We start from the raw sequence: 16,399 nt of genomic DNA on the forward strand, positions 1-16,399 counted from the left end.
AATGCTTTATTTCTTTACTTAAATTTTCCTTCTTTTATTGACTCGGAATTTGAGACAAACTATATTGGTATATGGTAATATACATATGCATGAAGGATAAGATTAAAAAAGACAAATTTATAGTTAAATTATTTTACAGGGATAGAGAATACAACGCAAACCAGAACATTTTGCAGAGTCTAAAAGGATGTGTAACTATTAATTGCATTTTAAACAATTTCAATGAAAATTGTTTCCTTGATGTGTCATGATGACAAAAGCGTCGTATAATTTCTTGGACAGGTCTTTGGACAAAAAAATGCACAACAACAAAAAGTCAACCGGCAGAGGACGCATGCCATGGCCGTATTTTGAGTTGATGTGCCAAATATATGCTGAAGAGGCACGGGTACGAGATTGTCCGACGTTTGAATCATTATCGCCGTTGAATTTAGGAGAATGCGAGCCATATATTTGGTCACACATAGTTCTTTCTGAAATATACTATTGGTATAGTAAAGAAGTAGAGCTTTGACTTTGACATTAACTACATATATGTTGGATCTGAAAGCCAACGTCCAAACTTTTTTATAACTGAAACAATATCTTTTTGATTTCGAGTTACAAAATCCTTTATTAAATAGAAAAAGAATAGATATAAAATAGAAATAGAAATTACACGAATAGGTACTCACATCTGTCTGGATTATAATTTGATTACTTAGTTAGCTTGAGTTCGAGAATAAACTTAATGAAGGGGTGTTGACATGGACGAGCATGCTCGACAGCATGGCTCGATGATAAAAATAACTGTATGCACAACTTTGCGTTCACATTGATACTGATGTTGTCGAGCCTCAGTATTTAAAAATTTTCGAATCAAACAGACGCACGCAGGATGGCGAAAATGATTTTGGCAGCTTTAATTATGAATGAGATTATTGAAGAGGAAGAGAAAAAAAAAGAAAAAACGTTTATGGGTAAAAAAATGGATTAAGGACAGAAAAAAATACAACCATATAAATTTGATGAACGAGCTCAAAGTTACATCTTCATCGGACTTTACAAATTTTTTGCGTATGGATGCTGCCGTATATGAGGAGCTATTGGCTATGGTGAAGCCTTATATAGAAAGAAAAAATACAAATATAAGAGATTCTATCTCTGTCAATGAACGGCTATCCGCTACCCTAAGGTTTTTGGCAACTGGTCGTAGCTATTCTACACTGGCGTTAACATCTATTTCTTTGTATTTTTCCAGCAACACTTCATAAGTTTTTATTTTTAAATTTTTGTTTTTATAAATTTCACTTTTTATTTTCCAAACCTCAGGTAGGCTTTTATACAGCTCAAAAAAATCTTTCCAAAACTCACTATTCGTTATTGTTGCCATTTTTTCAAAATTCCGTGAACGTCTTATCTGCTCGAGATCATTTACCGAATGATAAAAAACGAAGTTGTCGAGCACGTGTTCGCACCAGTTGGCTGGCTGGACGAGCATTCAGGTTTTCAAAAATTTTTGAAATCCATCCAGCACGTTGGTCGAGCAGTTGTTTCAGCGTTTTAATGATCGAGCATCGATGGTTGTCAAGCTCGTCCATGTAAACACCCCTAATGACAACCGGAAAAGGTTCAATTTAAACATGTGCAAATTAGAAAATTAAGAAAATGGATACTTAAGCAGGAAAAGATATAATACAGGGTGGATATACATTTAAACTTGTAGGTTTACACCTGACATCTGCTAACACTAACACTATATGTCAAAAGTTAATTAATTGACTTTGCATAAAATTTACGTTCAAAGAATAAAGTTGACTGCAAATCAAGTCACTAATGTTGCCTGAACCTGCCCATTGTTATGTTATGAAATTAAAAGTAAGCTGTCAATAAATATTTCTAATGTGGTTTCCCAGTATAAGACGTAGGTATGGCTACTGTGTGGTTTTTCTTGATGACATTCACTTGTCTTCTTAATAAATTACCAATCTCACTACAGAAAAGTATAATCCTTTACATTTATTGTATTATTAAAGCGTGTACAGATATTTTAAGATTATGTTTATTTATCTACTACACCACACTCGTATGTCCTTATCAATTGATTTATTTAAAAATCAAGACTCTATCAAACAGAGAACATAGATAAGAATTTTTATTGAATAATTTGTGTTTTGTTGCAGCTAAATGGTACAGATAACCGGAAAACCCGGAAATCAATAGTGCTTAGTCAACATTTCATTTTATTTTGAAAATAATTTTTGAATTGATTTTTTCAGTAAATTTAAAAAATCTCTACATTTTTCTTTTCTTATCAATAACATATTAAAAAATACTACTAAGTTCATGGTTTATAACAATTTCTTAATAACCAGAACACAAAAAATCCAAAAGATTGATGAGGAACCATTGAAAAGGGATGATTGAAAAAACCAAAAATAGATTCAAAATTTTAAAACAAAAAAAAGTTAAATAAAACATTTTTATGTTTGAGTATTTATTTGAATTGTAAAACCACTCTATTTGGTTTTGGTTTTTTTGAATCTGAATCACTGATAAGCTTTCACGTTTTGTGATGGGTGCATATGTACCCGGAGGCATTCTTATTTTGTAAACATAGAACTCCGAATAAATTTCAAGGCTGATAATGTAGTAACACGTACATGCCTACTGCATGCGACAGAGGAGATAGTTGTAGAATTTTTAAGTTAAAATAAACCAGGAATAACAATAATAAAAATGGAAAGGGTGCATTTTTTTATGGGGTGTCTTATCTATGAACGTGATTAAGACTTATTATTTTTTTTTTAAAATCTGTGATTTCTTATCTCAATATAAAATGTTTTCAATTTACGCCATTTGACGTCTTTTTACGTGTAGCTTACAAAATTCAATATTTTTAAAAAGTTTTGAGAGTGCATATTTTTAAAACCTTTTGTGATAGGTAATAATTCAAACATTCCACTATTTTATCATTGTTAATAAAACAAAAAATGGTTTGTCATTATTTATTGTAACCTTTAGTTAGCGTTGAAAGTTTTTCACGAGCTGTGATATCCAGTGTCAGGCCCGTAGCCAGGATTTCGGTTTGGGGGGGGGGGGGTCTTGTTCAATTTCGAAGAAGTAATTCCTTATACAAAAATTTAAAAAAAAACTACAAAATGTTTTATTTTTGTTTGTATTTTTTTAATTTAATTAAATAAATAGTTTCGATTTTTACTGCAATAAACGCCTTGTTTTTTTTTAGGCATAATGTCGATCACTTCATCTGGATCGACATCAATACCTGATTGAACAGACAGCATTGCAAGTGCGCTTAGTCTTAGATGGCCCATAACGCTTCGGGATACTGTTTTGATCCTTTTCATCGTTGAAAAGGTTCTTTCAACGCTAGCTGTTGTAACTGGTAGTGTGGCCAAAATTGTAAGCAAGTATCTTATGCTCCTGAAGTAGGTCTTGTCACATATATCTAGCAGTTTCAGAACATCGGAAGAGGGATCCATCCATGAAAGTTTTTCCCACCAGAGTATGTACTCCGCTTTAACAGCTGACAAGGATATTGCGTTATCGAAGTAGAGTGTTAGATTTTCCATTTCATTTACTCACTTGGCGGTAGCAACACCTGAAAGCAGAGCTTGAAACGATAGTAAAACGTCCTCGTTGATCATAAATCTGTCAGTAAGATTTTGTATAAGAGAATCTAGACAGGGAATAAGTATAGAAACTCTAAGAGCGCGTTGTTCGTTTCAAAGAAAGCCTTGGAATTGTTATGCTGACTTCAAATAAATCCCTGGCAAGTTGTGATGCGGTTTGAAAAGCGTCTCTGAAAAAGTCTCTGGCCGTTTCTCTTATGTTCTTAAGAGAACTTAAGACTTGTTTCGTGTGATTTATTGCAGACACGAAATTTAAAGATTCGTTTTGAAGGAAAATTGGTAAGGGTAGCGTTAAACTAAAAAGTTTTTCGCATACCATGGGGCTTACCAGAAAATCACTTCTTTGAATTGCTGCTAACAGAGTTGATGCTTTTGAAGACATTGCCCACGTTTTGGTAGATATTTCTTCAAGACTTATAGCAAAACATTTGAAGAGCTCTTTAAATAAAAGAATGCTGTTATGCCTTTCAATAAACCTTGTTTCATAAAGGCTTTTTTTTCTGCTTTCTGGTGCGTATTTTTGGATGGTGATTTGGAAAGTCTTATTTGCATTTTAATGGTTTCGGAAGAAATTAGCTATTTCGCTTACTACACCAAGACAATTCCGAATCGAGGGTGTTGACATGGCATTAGACAGAGCCAGTTTCAAGCGATGACTTGCACATTGAACATATCTGGCATTTGGATATTGTTGCCTTATCCTACTCTGTACTCCACTTAAGTGGCCTGACATATTTGCCGCTCCGTCATAACCTTGGCCAACACACTTGTTCATATCTAGATGAAGTTCCTCACATCGCTGCAATATGGTTTTAGTCAGAAGTTTGGTCATCAACAGGAATAAAACCTACAAAATCTTTACGCAGCATACTTTTCGTGGGCTCTGTACAGCAGTCAACATATCGGACACATATTGAAAGTTGCTCAGTGCCAGAAACATCCATTGTTTCATCAGCCAGAATGCTTAAACAACTCGATCTTATAACCCGGTTAGATATTTTTCTAGTGACAATATCAGAGCATATATCCAAGGTTTGGTTTTGGATTCCTGGGCTTATATAGGTTGCATTTTTTGAACTGGTTACGTTGTGGTGTTTTAAATTCGTATCCCCAGAATTTGTCTTTTCATTTTCGTTTATTTTCTTTTTTCTTTAAACACTTTTTTTGCACAAAATAAATCAGGTTCACTAAAACTCACTTTTAACACTTATTTAAAATTCTTAAGACACTTAAAACACTTTATTCCCACAAAATAAACCAGGTTGATGCAAATTCAAATTGAAATCTTAAAAATATTAAACTATACCTATAAAGTCTCCTTAACATCACACCTTTAAATTAAATTATGTATAATGACTAGATAGTCTCTTAACATTAATGTGTATTTGTCTTTATTAAGTACCTAAATAGTCTCCTTTTGATGGAAAGAGTCTGTTGCAACCAGATTGCTAAGAGTTATTTTTAAACACAATTCGAACTTAAATAATATCTACTCTTATTTATACCTACTTGCGCATATAAAAAAATGCATTTATGGATATAGAAAAAACATGAAATCTGCCGGATAGTAGCTCTGCTTTTCTGATGTGGCGTATGATAGATAATGCACCGTCGTTTTCGACGGGTTTCCAGCTATTTTATAATATTTGTGGGATAAACATTTATTAAAGCAACATGATTTCAGAACAATATACATAAGTAGTGAGGAACTAATAAGAGAATATCGATGGCCCCATGCAAAACTATACTAAGCAAGAAAATCCAATCAAATGAGTAAGTAATAACATCTAATGTTGGAAAACAATGTTAAGAATGAAATTTAACGCAGATGAAAATATTAGCTGTCCTGAGAACGAATCCAGTGATTTTAAATTAATTGACGACATGGATACAAGTAAATTATCTTTCAAAAGGCAATGGTATAATAAAAAAAGTAAACAATATTATATTTGAATAGGTGTTCCGACTTGCTCTGCAGCTCCGAATACCCTTGAATTTTGTGACGAGGTGGATTTGTTAGGTAACTTGGTACAAAAAACTTTTTGTTCTCAACTAATTGCTTCTTTTTATAGAGCCCTTTCAAGATAGTGGAAGCGAATATGCCCCAGACAATGAATATTCGTCTGACTCCAGCATTTCCCCGCCAGCACTCAGTATTTTGACACCTCCTCAAAAGAATATTGTTGATCATAACCATCAGTACGACACTCCCGAAAATCTGAAATCCAAATCTGGAAGAAAGCACCCCATCAATCAAAAACTTTGGAAACGGAATCAAGCCAAACGTTTAAAAAAATCAGGAAAACCTTTCACTTCTTCAAAGGGTGTTTCAAGAGAAGAAAAACGTATGCTGAAAGGATGTGGAGACACTTGCAGGATGAAATGTGAAAGTAAAATTTCAGAGGAGGCCAGGTATAATCTTTTTAAAAGCTTTTATAAACTTGGATGCAGAACAAGGCAGTGGGACTTTTTGTCAAGGCTTGTTGAAAATAATGATAAAAAACGTACTCTTGTTGGTGTAACTTCAAAAAGGACATGCACTAGAAAATATAATTTGAACACAAAGTCCAAAGTTTGTCAAAAAATGTTTTTGAATACGTTTTCAATCTCTGCTCAAACGATCCGGACAGTTTTTGAAAAGATTGCGATGAGTAATGGAATAATCCTAAGTCCAGATAAAAGAGGGCAGCATTTTAGGCCAGTAAATGAGTTAAGAGAAAACTCAAAAACACATTGAGTTATTTCCGTTAGTAGAATGACATTACTGCCGAAAAGATTCGAACAAAAAATACCTAAGTATTGAAATTAAGTCAGTTGGACAAATGTTTCGTCTTTACGAAGAATGGTTTGAATCTAGAGGTTATGATTTAATAAATAAAGTAACATTAGGGCAGTATCGTGACATCTTTAACTTGCTTGAGCCCCTCTAGCCCCCCCTCTGACTACGTGCCTGTTCAGTGTGAAATTTGAACTTTACATAGTTCCCTTTGCACTATGTACGATCAAGAGGTGAAACGAGGAACTAATATAATTATATCTTGAATTATGTGTAACATATTTTTTTATAAACACTTATCTTCATCTTTATTCTGAAAACCTGAAATAAAGTTTATATTGCATCATAAGATCTTACACACATAAGTGTAGGTTTAAACTGACCAAGTGTGTCTATAATTGAAAAACTGGAAACCTTTTAGTGATCAAAGCTTAAAAGGTAAATACAAATAAATGAAATCTGTAATAATGCAAGGCTATAATTTATAATTTATTCATTAATTCAAATTACGAACAATAATTATAATAATGTAATTATATTATTCTGTATCGAACTTTGTCGCATTGACTTGCTTTAATAAAAAAAAGAAATTATTATATTTTTGTGCAACTTTCTTTAGTAATATATTTAAATATTTTTGTTGTTGTTTACGATCGGATGAGTTTTGAGAGCTTGAGAACTTTAAATAATATTACAAGACATAAATATTGTTTTAATTAATTTGTTATAGTTATAATCTAGTGTATAATTTTATAGTTACAAAATACAGAGTCCAATTGATAAGTTCAATTTCTTACTGCTTTTTCCGTATGGCGTCAATGGTGGATTGAATTTGAATATTGGATTTCTACTTCTTATCCTTCAAAAGCTACTGATTTGTCGCCAAAAATCAACGACTTAATGAATCCTCATAAAAAGTAATAGAGAGGCGTTAAGTCGCCTACTACTGGTCGAAGGACCAGTTAACAGTGGACTGTTTCTTTTTCATAGAATTGTTGATATGTCAAAAATAATAATTGGACAAGTGTCACTGTTACGAATATTTGGAATGTGTTAAAATTATTTAGTAACGAAAATTTTAAGAAATTTTTGATCTATTAATGTACCAATATCAAAACTAAAAAAAAATGTTATAACTTTAATTTGCAAGAAAATGATGTAAGAAAAATTGATGGAGCCCTTAATTTGCTTTTGAAATAAATAATAACAAACTTCGTAAATCAAATTTTTAGTTTTTTTTTTTGTTTAAATAAAAAGACGAAAAGCATTGGTTAATTGCTTGTTGGTAAAAAATAATACACTTTGACAGTTCATGTTCAACACTTTCAACTCATTGGTTGCGTTCAATCTTAGACAGATAGGGTATCCGGATAGCTTTTTGTTATTGTTTTACGTGTACAAGACCAGCTGGTCCAAAAGAGCTGGGATGTCTAAAAAGAAATCCAAAGGTATCCAAGAATTTCTGGTATGTGACAGCTGATTCAATATATGATTGCATTTGATGGAATCCGCCATTTTTTTTTTATTTTGAATGTTTTTCGGTAAAAATCCAGAGATTTATTAAAGTAATCCATTGTAAATGTTATTTTTCGGATCATTTTGAACCCCTAAATGTAAATGCTTGTCTGTTTTTTTGTGAATAGCTGAAAGTTGTTTTTATTTTTTCGTAGCTCATAGGCTTTTCACACCAAACTCATAACTCGGTTTTCGCGAAAATACCGTTTTTGGACGAAAACCTACATCGAAAACTCAAGTTTTCCCATACATTTTTGGTAAACCACAAGTTTTCGTAAACCACAAGTTTTATATAAAACCTCTCGAAATCTAGTTGCAATTCAAAGTTGAACTAAACAAACAAACCTTTTGAAACATTCAGCGCTAAAATAAATGTAAACAAAACAGCTGATGGCTGCTGTCAAAACAAATATTACTTCATTTTGAAATAAATTTGGTAGTGGTAAATAATATTTCTTTACAAAATAAGAATTATTGCTTTTTGTTTTTCATTTACAGAATATGGAAAATTGGATATCGTCGAGAATAAAAGCCCCGGTGTGTATTTGTGGCACCGGCGCGGCGGTTTTTTTATGATCCGAACCGCAGAAAAAACGAAACTCGAAGAAACGAAAGTCATGGTGAAAAGCGATTATAAGATACGAAAATAGAAAGCAAAAAAAGTTGCCAGGCAAAAACGAAAAATGATAATTTTTTAAAGGAGCAACTAACTTCACTCATATTAACAAATGTCAAAATATAAATAAAGTCGAGGAAGTTTAAAAAATAAATTTAATTTGCATAAATTCTATAAAATGTTTTTTCACTGCGATTATTTCCTTAAAAGCGAAGATGAATCCCAAACTAACGAAGAAGAGGCGTATAAAAAGAAGAGTTTTAAGAGATTCATCGAACCCAATGAGCCTTCAAAGTTCAACGTAGGTAAAGTTAAGTCCTTTCCATCTGGAATTTGTTTTAGCAGACCGCATGCATTTAGCTTATCTGTCAAAAGGCCCAATTATAATAGACTTAATCGAGCTTAAGCTAGCCTAAGGGAACGAACCAATACGCAGTCTTATATGTCACTTACCATAATAGACTTTCTGCTCAGTTTTGTTAAATTTCGATAACTTTTGCGCAATTACGCAAGAGCCATTTAAATGGCTCGAGCTTAAGCAAACGTCAAATTTGCTCAAGTTACTTGAATCCATTAGGGTTACTTTTTGTTTTGACGATAACTTCTGATAACTTTTCGTTAGGTTTTGACATTAGCTTACTTTCGGTTAAGTCTATTATAGTTGGGCCTAAAGCCTTCCAAAGAATTTTGGATTTGGCTTGGCTCGTCGGCAAGTAATTTTTTGCTATGTTTGGATTGGTTTCCATAAAAGCTAACAGCAAATCCAACTGCTTAGCATTAGTTGTAGGCCTAGAAATAACTTATTTTTACGTTTTTCACAATTTTATTTATTATTTACTAACATTTGTTTTTGCTCACTTAACAAAACAAAAACCAACCAAACAAAAACAAAAAAAATAAATGACATTTGACAACTATTCCCAAAACGAAAGCTGAACGAGTATCGTCATTTTTACGATTCTCGTTTTTCTTAATCGCAATTTGACGTTTTAGTGCTACTACAATCGTTTTTCCTAATCGCAACTTAACGAATAAGCGTTATTTTGAACGAGTTTCGTTTTTCACAATAACCCCCCAGAGTTTTAAGAGCTCTTTGTTAAGCGAGGAACCGGAATTCACTATGGCTACTCAATATAGGTATCCAACTCGTTTAATGAGATATTTAAAATTTCTCATATCTAGAATCGCCTCGTAATTGAACGCAGCCATTATTTCGAGCAGAGTTGTGTATTTTTGCGAATTGAAATTATTTGACACTTCAATAATGAATTTAAGAAAGATGTAATTACTTCATATTTCTACCAACCGTAACAATCCATACAGTTTAGTGTCAACAGTTAACGACTGTCAAAAAATTGTTAGACCCCAGGGCCCTTTCTGGAAATAAGGCTGTCTTTAGATCGATTTGACAGTGGTTAGATTCAGACGACAGTAGGTACTTTAAGGCAAGGCAAGGTGTTGGTGTCTTATTGGCCACCTGCCAAAAATTTGCTTTTCAATTAAGGTACCTCATGTCAAAATGTCAGCTGATCATGTTTTAACTGAAAGCTATGTGTAAAAGGGTTCCATGGTATATGTATAACAAAAGGAAAAAGAACTTTTTACTGATAGCTGTAACCAGTCCCTTAAATGCTTTATAATGGCTGCGTTCAATCTCGTGCTGGATAGGGTATCTTATATAGGTGGATTTTTAGATTCCTTGTTCAACGAGTTGGATAGATTTATTGAGATAGCTATCAGTAAATAAAAACAACTTTCAGCTGTTCACAAAAAGCAGAGAAACATTTAAGCTTCGAAGTCAAAATTGTTTGTTTACCAACAAATACAAAATGCTGAAATCAATTTCTTGAAATTCAAACATGTGTTATCTTTGTAGTACTTTTTTGACAGCTCAGGGGTTTTTTGATCAGCTGTTATTTTCGACGTAAAACAGTAACAAAAAGGTATCCGGATACCCTTCTGTCTAAGACTGAACGCAGACAATGAATTGTCAAATCTTACTGAGATTTCATTTCCATTACATTTGTATTATGTATAAGTCTTATTCACAAAGGAAACTTAAAGATACTTATTCTATTTGCAGACTTAGAAGTGGTCTGGCTACACAATTTTTAATATTTTATCTGTTTAACAATACGAAACTGAAATACTGGGATAAATTATTAAAATGCGTCCACTCAACAAGACGATGCAATGACTTACTCAACAGAAATACATATAAACACAGTTTGACATTCACAACTGTCAAACCTTAGACAACAGCCATCGAAACGTCTCTTGCAGCTGAAAAAAAACACCCTGTATTTTATAAGTTTATAATTCTGAGTAATCACAAGTGTTCCTCCGTCAAGAGCTTGACGATTATTTTTTTAATTATAAACTATTATCATTTGTTTATAAGTTGTGTTCTATTATCTAAATGGTTCTGATCAGTATCTTTATAATAAAACTTATAACAATGCAGACATGAACAGCAAGATTCTATATAATTCAAGTGCACCTCCAGAATTTGGTCAGATGTATAACTAGTCATGAACTTGAATCTTGAAGTGTAATTAACATTATGCAAAATTATAGCAAATGCTATAATTATAGCAAATAAATTAACACGACAAATCAAAAAACTTACACAAAATAACTATTTTTACTTCTTTGTTTAAATTAAAAATAATTTATCATATATTTAACAAGTGTGCTTTAATTTTAACAAATTTAACTAATCATAACAATAAAAATATTGCACCTTTAAAATATAACGTCTATATGTTAATAATAATAAAGTTAAGTAGAAAGATATAAACAAAAGCAATCTCTTCTTCTTTTTGTTGATAAACAACATTACGCAAAAGCGAAAATATTAAAAAGTTAAAAATTTAAGTATCTAAATTAAAATTTCGTAACCTATTTAATTTAAATTCATAGCACCCTTTATGTTTATAGTTTTATTTTTATAGATATTATGTTCATATACACCTGTGGACAACTAATTAGAAACATTGTTCTTCCGTTCCTTTACATCTTCACAATACTGTGTTCTATCAAAATAACTGTATCCTTAGCGGTGTATCAGAAATGTTATCTGCTAATTTGTAGAGATAACATCATTTGCACTCTTCTGACTGCATATTACGCAACAAAATTAGGTTAAACCAAAAAAAGCACTCGTCGTTGCTGGTCAACTAATTAGAAACGGTCTATTTAAATTTGATTAAGTAAGAGTGAAAATAACTTTGTAACTTCACACCAAGTTGTTGCTGCAATTATATTTTAAGTATTTCTTTTATATTTGAAAGGCTTTCATAATGAGTAAGTCTAAAAACTGCAATCCCGCTTCCAGAAAAGCTATTGTTGAGCTGTGGAAGCTAAAATATTCCTATAGAGCGATTGCATCTCATCAAAACTGCTCTGTAAAGAAAGTTTTCAGTGCAATTAAGCATTTTCAGGCATTTGACACAACTGAAAATGTACCCCAGAAAAAAAGAGCTAATAAGACTTCCCACCGTGTTGATCGAAAAATTAGTAGGCTGGCAAAACGAGACACTCAAATAAGTTCAAATGAAATTCAACGCCAGATTTCCAATGAAGCTGAAGCTCCGATCTCTACTCGCACCATTAGAAGACGATTGGGTGAGACTGGGTTGCATGGTCGCGTTTCACGGAAGAAGCCACTAGTCACCATAAGGCAACGTAAACTTAGGATTCAGTTCGCAAGATCACACATCAATTGGACAGCAAATGAATGGAAAAACAATGTGTGGAGTGACGAAACGAAGATAAATCGGATGGGAAAGGGAACGCTTTCAATCCGAAACACGTTTTACCAGTCGTCAAGCATGGAGGCGGCTCGATCAAAGTTTGGGGTTGTTTTTCCTAGAATGGCGTTGTACCAATCCATAGAATTAATGGGACGCTGACAGCTTTAAAGTACGTCGACATTTTAAAGGAACGACTAGTGGATTGGGCCGCTGAAAATATGCCAGTCATTTGGAAGTTTTTGCAAGACAATGACCCCTGGAATCACAAAACAATTTCTTAGAGGCAGTTCTATCACTGTACTTGAATGGGCATCGGCAAGTGCAGACCTTAGCCCAATTGAGCATCTTTGGGCGGATGTCAAAAAAGCTGTTGGACTAAAAAAAAATTGTAACTTTGATGTTCTTTATTCGAACACTGAAGCCGCTTGGAAGGCTATACCCGTGGAGCGCTGTAGGCGACAAAGGGGCTTTGCAACCAAATATTAAAAGAATTTTTTGGTAATAATATCTTATAATAAAGAAATATTAAGATAAGATAATATTTTTAACTTCCCATAGGAAGTTATTGTAATGGGTCCGATTTGTCAAAATAAAAGATTTTTAGAAAGATGTCTGTGCGTGCATGTGCACGTACGTTCGTACGTCCGTACGTTCGCGACGTTTTTTCGTTGTCCATAGCTGAAGAACCAGAAGAGATATCGACTTCAAATAAATTTCGTTTTTCAGATAATAAGGCGGAAAGATGCAGAAAGGGCTCGCAACAAAATTGAGTGGGCGTTTTTTTTTACCAAAGCAGTTTGAAAAAAAAGGTGAAAATGTTGGTTAACCCTAAATATCTTACGAACCAAAAACGCTAGAGACTTGCATTAAATTTTATATAATATATTGTAACGTGATATTTTTTGAAAAAAAATCAATATAACGGTTTTTTTTATAAATCAATAAAACTGAAAAAAAAAAATTGTCACCTGCAAAATTTTACGACTGAAATATGATTTCATCTTTAAAACAATTTTGTGCAACGAAGAGTAATGTTTTTGACATCTGATAAAATTTTGAGAAAAATCAAATTGACATTTTTTTTATAAAAAATAAAAATCTAAAAAAAACATTACTCAAAGTTCGTAAAAATTGAATATCGATTCAAATATCTTTTCAAAAACTTGAAATTTAGGCTTCAAGCTTATTTTATCTTATAAGAAATATTGTTTTCAACATTTCAAAAAATGTTGAGAAAAATCGAATTGACAGTTTTTTTTACAAAAAATAAAAACCTAAAAAAATGTATAAAAGTTGGTAAAAATTGATTTTCGACTCAAATATCTTTTCAAAACTTTGAGATATTGGCTTTAATTTACTTTCATTTAAAGTTTGAAAAAAAAAATCGAATTGACAGTTTTTTTACAAAAAATTAAAAACCAAAAAAAAAATTTACAAAAGTTGGTAAAAAATGATTTTCGACTCAAATATCTTTTAAAAACTGTGAGATAATAACTTCTAACTAATTTTATCTTATAAGAAATATTGTTTTCAATATTTCTTAAGACTTTGAAAAAAATCGAATTGACAGTTTTTTTTACAAAAAATAAAACTCTAAAAAAAAAACAATACTAAAACTTTGTAAAAATTTACCTTCGGCTTAAATAGCTTTTCAAAAATTGAAAATATTGGCTTCAAACTTATTTTATTTCACAGAAAATATTGTTTTCAATATTCAGTAATTTTTATATAAAAATCCAACAATCAGTTTTTCCATAAAAAATAAAATCTACAAAAAATAGTACGCAAATTTGGTCAAAATTGATACGATTACATAATACATATAGACACACTTTTAAGCAAGACAAATCGACAGACGGGATGGGAAGTTATCAGTGTGGGTCGCATCCCAGCCTCTTTTTCATTTTGTTTCAGATTAGAAGATGTCCACCACAAAAGGGTCCTTAATGTGATAAAATTGTTATATGAAGAAAAATATTATGTTTTTAAAATTTTTTGTTGTAAATTTTGTTGTTATTAAAAAAAACCTAAAATATTATTTACAAAAAAAAATAATTTAATAAATAATTGAACGAAAAAACAGTTCTCAGAGTATATGTATATAATTAGTTGTCCACAGCTGTATATATTTTATTTGAATAGTCACATCACGTATAAAACACAGTTGTTGTTGTTGTTGTTGTTGTTGTTGATACGAAAATAATAGGGTTTGCTTTTTTGTTGTTTTAATCAAAAATAAAAGTAAACAAACTTTTTAGAGGTTAAAGTAATAAATTTGTTTTACATTTTTTCGTTCACAAATCTTAAACTATTATTAAAACAACAATTTCTCGAGATCCCTTCGCAAGTGGCAATTTTTCACTTGTTCCAATATTTTTATTTTATTAAAAGTGCTCAATTTTAAATCGGAAATTCAATTTACCTAAACTGAATAAGTGGAACGACAAATGGGTGTTCAAGCTTTAGGACGAGTCTTTTTAAAACAAGTACACTTTTAAATTGAAAACAACTTCATAGGTACAGGTAACTTTTTATCAACTTACCTTTCCTCTTAAGATTGTAAACCAGCTTATCCAGTTTATATAGAGCACAGTTCCAACTATTGACAAAATCAATCCCACTTCTCCAAAAATCCATTCTCGACTACAAAACCGGCAACTCATATTTTAATTTATTTTTTTTTTAAGTGCGTTCAAATTTTAAAACATAAAAATAATTTCCAAAAAATTTATTAAACTGAGATCATTTTGTATCGTTCGTCGCGTCGTAAATCAGACGAAGTAATATTTCGCAACCCACGGCCGACACCGACCATCAAGGTCAATCACTATAAGCTTCAGAGAATAGGTACTTCCACTCTTCATAGAAGATCTACTTTTTCTCCGAGATATCCGATTGTTTTCTTTTCTTGGTTTTAGAAACTATTACTTGAGATCTTTTGCTGATCGGACACGTGTTTCTTCTTATCACAAGATCATTACACTGCTCTCAGCTCAGAGCTCACTTTTGGTCTGTAAACTGATAAAAATAGCTCATTTCGAAATTCAAAAACACTTAAGTTAAAGTTAGGAAGCAGTGTTTCGAGTAGAAAAGGGAAAATATTCAAATAGATTCAAATTGTTAGCGCGTCTTTATGTAATGTTTTAGAATTGTTGTTGTTGTTTTGTTTTATTTTTTGTTTTACAGTAAACAACTTTTTATTTTTTTTTTTAAATTTGTTAAGTAGAATGCGTCTGAACTGCTCGGCATCCAGTTTTGTTTTGATTCTATTACCGCCGCAAAATATTTACTTTGCTATAGCTCTGAGTATAGAAAAGACCATATCGGGGAAGTCGATAATCAGAATAGACTTGAGTTCTTCAAAGTTGATATATAAAGTTGTATATTTTATTCGTTCGGTTCTGCGGGTCATGTAATGGTTTTCTGAAAAAAAAGTTTTGAATTGTGTTTAAGATGTTGATAGTTTTTTAACAAAATATTCATAACAAGGTTTTCAGTCAATTCTTTCTCTTTGTTAATACTTGAGTCGAAAACCATTTCTTATCAGTTTTAGTAGTTTTTTTGGGTTTTTTAACTTCCCATAGGAAGTTATTGTAATGGGTTTGATTTGTCAAATTGAAAATTTTCGAGTGTACGTACGTTCGCGACGTTTTTTCGTTGTCCATAGCTCAAAAACAAGAAGAGATATTGACTTCAAATAAATTTTGTTTTTCAGATAATAAGGCGAAAAGATGCGAAAGGGATCTCAACAAAATTGCGTGGACGGCTTTTTTTACCAAAGCAGTTTAAAAAAAAGGTGAACATTTTGGTTAACCCTTAATATCTTACGAACCAAAAACGCTGGAGACTTGAATTAAATTTAATATTCTATATTGTAACGTGATACCAAACAAGTATATTTTTGGAAAAAATTCAGATAACGGTTTTTTATAAATAAAAAAAACTAAAAAAAAATATGTCACCTTGAAAATTTTACGAATAAAAAATAATTTTATCTCCAAAACAATTTTGTGCAACGAAAAATAAAGTTTTTAACATTTGGTAAAATTTTGAGAAAAATCGAATTGAATCTGAAAAAAAAAAACATTACTCAAAGTTGGTAAAA

At 31.7% G+C, this 16,399-nt stretch overlaps 2 protein-coding genes across 2 annotated transcripts in view; one reads left to right on the top strand and one right to left on the bottom strand.

Moving 5' to 3' along the window:
- Positions 1-15,551, bottom strand: part of LOC129949339 (protein peste-like) — a 21,286-nt gene extending 5,735 nt beyond the window's left edge. The window contains exon 1 of the mRNA XM_056060737.1: positions 14,838-15,551. Within this exon, the coding sequence (XP_055916712.1) occupies positions 14,838-14,957 (120 nt within the window). The 5' untranslated portion in view covers positions 14,958-15,551. The remainder of the gene's footprint in view (positions 1-14,837) is intronic.
- The window catches only part of LOC129949345 (WASH complex subunit 3), a 191,588-nt gene that overhangs the window by 75,569 nt on the left and 99,620 nt on the right, over positions 1-16,399 (top strand). The gene's annotated exons all lie outside the window — the stretch shown is intronic.

The sequence above is a fragment of the Eupeodes corollae genome, chromosome 3 (genome assembly GCF_945859685.1).
Source record: "Eupeodes corollae chromosome 3, idEupCoro1.1, whole genome shotgun sequence".
Classification (NCBI taxonomy): Eukaryota; Metazoa; Arthropoda; class Insecta; order Diptera; family Syrphidae; genus Eupeodes; species Eupeodes corollae.